The 3412-nt window shown below is 52.4% G+C and overlaps 1 protein-coding gene across 1 annotated transcript in view; it reads left to right on the top strand.

Annotated features, from left to right (window-relative positions):
- Nucleotides 1-2536: 2536 nt before the first annotated feature.
- LOC104509237 (microtubule-associated protein tau-like) overlaps nt 2537-3412 on the top strand; it is a gene marked incomplete at its 3' end in the record, with an annotated part of 12839 nt that continues 11963 nt past the window's right edge. Inside the window, exon 1 of the mRNA XM_010151113.1 lies at nt 2537-2579. Coding sequence (XP_010149415.1) covers nt 2537-2579 — 43 coding nt within the window. The remainder of the gene's footprint in view (nt 2580-3412) is intronic.

Below are 3412 nucleotides of genomic sequence, written 5' to 3'. Positions count from 1 at the left end.
CCTTTGCTGAATCATCGCTGGCTGCTGTGGTGCCAGGCTTGCACAGACGCTAAACGCCCTGTTCAGGGGAAAAGTGGGAAGATCTTGGGCTGTGTCGGATGCACGGAGCCAGCCGATGAGCCTGCGGCGGGGGGTGCGAGCTCACTGACTGTCAAGCTAAGAGTCCTCTCTGGATGATGTCCCAGGAAATTCTTGTCCGGAGGCAAGAACGGACTAAATGTATCTTTCCAGGGAGACTGGGGGAGACGCTAATTGCCCTTCTCCAAAAAACAAGTGGGAGGAAGAGAGAAAAGGAGGCAGAATAAGGAAACAGCCTCATTTAAATCCAGCACAGCAGATTTGCCAGTGCTTTGCCTCTGGCTCTGCAGTTGGGAAGCAACGAATGTTGATGTCTGTAGGGTGTTCAGTAACCGAGCTGGGCTGGGGGGACTCTCAGGGACCACCGGTTGTGAGTGGAGTAGGAACTGCTTCTCCCACCCACGTTTTCCTGCCAACAGACAGGGCAGCACCTGGGGAAAACGCCGGTACCCAGCCCCGTGCATGTTTTTGGGGCAGGGGGGTCACTCCTCTCTCTGCACACCCTCACGAGCAGCACCCTGTGTGTCGTCTTACGCTGGTGTTCGTGCCCACAATGCTTTTGTGGCCTGCACACTACTTTAACCTTATATTTTAGTATTTCAGTGCTACGTAGACCTGTAAATAATATCAAGCGTTGGCCAGATGAGACCAGGATATAATCAATATGGTCCTTTGAGCTCTGGGAGGAGGGCAGCCATATGTCCAAATAATCAGGGTTCACCCTTTGCGGGGCAAAAATTAGGTACTTAATACTTTCCTCTTTTATAGCTCCATTTTTATGGGTGATTTCCTTTCAGGACAAGTTCTCCAGCTTCCTTGGTACAGTTCTGTCAGACGCCTTTGTAGCTGTCTCAGCCAGAAATCAAACTGCGTAGTCATCTTGCTAAGGCTTAAAAAAAGCCGGGTGAGAGATCTGGTTACTAGCGTTGGAGTTTCTCTTGCCTACTTCCATATATCCAGTGAATTTACTGCCAGCGAGCAAACCCCCGTGAGTTTGCTTCCTTGCTGCTGGTAACCTGAGCCTCATTGCTGGATTCATCCGCTCCTGACAGTCACGGAAAACGTGCGATTACCCTAAGAGCTGTTTATTAATCACTGCCAAGGGCTGTAATTATATCAGCTATTAGGAAGTCAGCTAAAAGCGGTGTCTGTCCAACCAGTGTGGAGAGTAAGGAGAAACACGGTCCCATTCCACAGAGCGGATGATGTTTGTTAGCGACTTCATTTCCTTTTGCAGATAAATGCTCGTTAGAAGAATAACTGAATTTTAGCACCTTCCTACTACCCCTCCAGCGTCCAGCCCTGTTCGCCGTGCCTCGCCCTGTACCTCGGTGGTGGCTTTCTGAGCAGTGCCAGAAGGGTTCCAGGTTAAGCAGCCGTTGTGCTGTCCTCTCGGACCCCAACCAAGCAGGTGCCTGGTCCCCATCCCTCTCTGGAGAGGCGTGGGTTACCCCTGTACATCGCTTTCGGGTTGCTTCCAAGGTGAGGAGTGTATCACTGTAGCTGTGTCTCCCTGCCGGCTGTATCGGGGTAGGCATCCCTTCCTGCGGCAGGTCACGCCTTGCCGCAGACACTTCCGCCGAGGGGCTGATGCCGATGGCAAAGGCAGGGTTGGAGCGTGCAGCAGAGGTACGTGTACACTGAGCAGGCGGCACTAAGCTGCTGCTGGTGATCACCCCGGGCAAAACGGTGCCCGAGCAGTCTCCTCTGTGCACCGGGACCGTCGTTTTGCCTGGGACATGGTAAGTACATGTGCAGTACTCATGTTGCAGCTGGGCAGGACTTGCCTATATCCTTATTGTGATGGGTGCGGTGACTGGCGCACGCTTTTCCTTGCGCAGGGATAACTAAACCTTTCCTTTGTTCACAAGGAGCATTTGCTCCATTATGTCTTGGTGCAAAATCCGTGTTTTCCTTTTGGCTCATGCCCATAGGTGAATTTTTTCCATCCTCGTGAGTATGGATCGCTGTGACCTCCTGTGCTGAGAGCTTGGTGCATCTCCACCAAAGTGGTGTCTGGCTGGGGCAGCCCTTTTAGATCCCAGTTTGGCACTGCCTTCCCACCGTCCTGCCGTCCTCCTGCCTTTGATGACTGTGGACGAAACATGTTCCTGGTGGATGTGGAGGCACTGGCATTAGGCGTTCTGGGGAGCAGTGGTGTGAAACCCAATAGGCAGCGCGTATCTGGAGCTGTGACTGTCCCTGTGCACAATGGTGTGATTTCCTTTGGGAAAAGGGAACAAAGTAGGTGTCTTCTTACAGTGGCTGAAGAGGCGGTTGGCTGCTGTTGGCTGATCACTTGTGTTTAATGCTACTGGAGGATTGGCTGACAAACCAAACGTCCCATGGAGCTGTAGGATGAAGGCCTCTGTGTCGGGTTTTGCTTGACGGGTGTTTGTTTTCACTCTCCAGGTAACTTTGCTGAGAGACGGCCGAGCAGCCTCAGGACCTCACCGTGATGGAGGATCATGCAACTGGCCAGGAGAAGCACATCCCATCAGGTGAGCACCTCCAGGAGGAGACGGTGTAAAGGACCTGCCTTGCCCGCCGCTGAGAGAACGAGCTAAGCGGGGAGAGCAGGGCCAGCGAGGGGTGCGAGGGGACGGCCAGGAGGTCTGGAAGGTTACTGTGGATCAGCTGGCTGCAGCCAGCGGACAGTGGGTAGCCCACAGGATGCTCGCAGTCGTAGGATGCTGCTGTTGGATATCACTGCCCAGCCAGAGCAGAACAGCCCCTGGTATCCAGATTAGTGATGGTTATACTGCTGCAGCTTTGCGAATGTGTGTTTCTGTGTTCACTCCTTAGTTGATACAGCACTGCTTTCATTTGGAGACACGGCTCAAGGATGCTGCTTGCTGCCTGCTTTTCTCACCTGCCCAGGGAGAGGGGCGGGAACTGCACAGAGAGCTCTGGGAGCGGGGGTCATGCAACAATCTTTCGCCCCATATTTCAGACCTGCATTTTCCAAGAAGCCTTTCCTTTCTCATTCCACCATGCTCCACAATTGAGCTTGGAAACCCACATCACGCCAGCAAACCTGGCTCACTCCCAGCTATGGTCCATATAATCATCATCTTAATTTTCTTTTCTTGAGGTGATTTGGACACACCTTACGCCAGATAAATGGATTCTCTTTGTCCTGGAGACAGTCCATAGCATCCATTCATCCCGGGTTCTGTAATGCATTTCAGTCTGATAGCTCCTCACAGCTTGCAGCCTCAGCTTCTCACATCCCAGGTTCCCAGGGATTTTGCTTGTACTAGTTTGAATCTTCTTTTCCAAGTCATTTTCTCCTGCTCTCACTGATTTATTTGCCCAGACTCCTTGCAGAGAG

Source organism: Eurypyga helias, unplaced genomic scaffold, assembly GCF_000690775.1.
Source record: "Eurypyga helias isolate BGI_N326 unplaced genomic scaffold, ASM69077v1 scaffold26374, whole genome shotgun sequence".
Classification (NCBI taxonomy): domain Eukaryota; kingdom Metazoa; phylum Chordata; class Aves; order Eurypygiformes; family Eurypygidae; genus Eurypyga; species Eurypyga helias.
The sequence above is the reverse complement of the archived record's forward strand: the minus strand, read 5'-3'. Positions and strand labels throughout refer to the sequence as shown.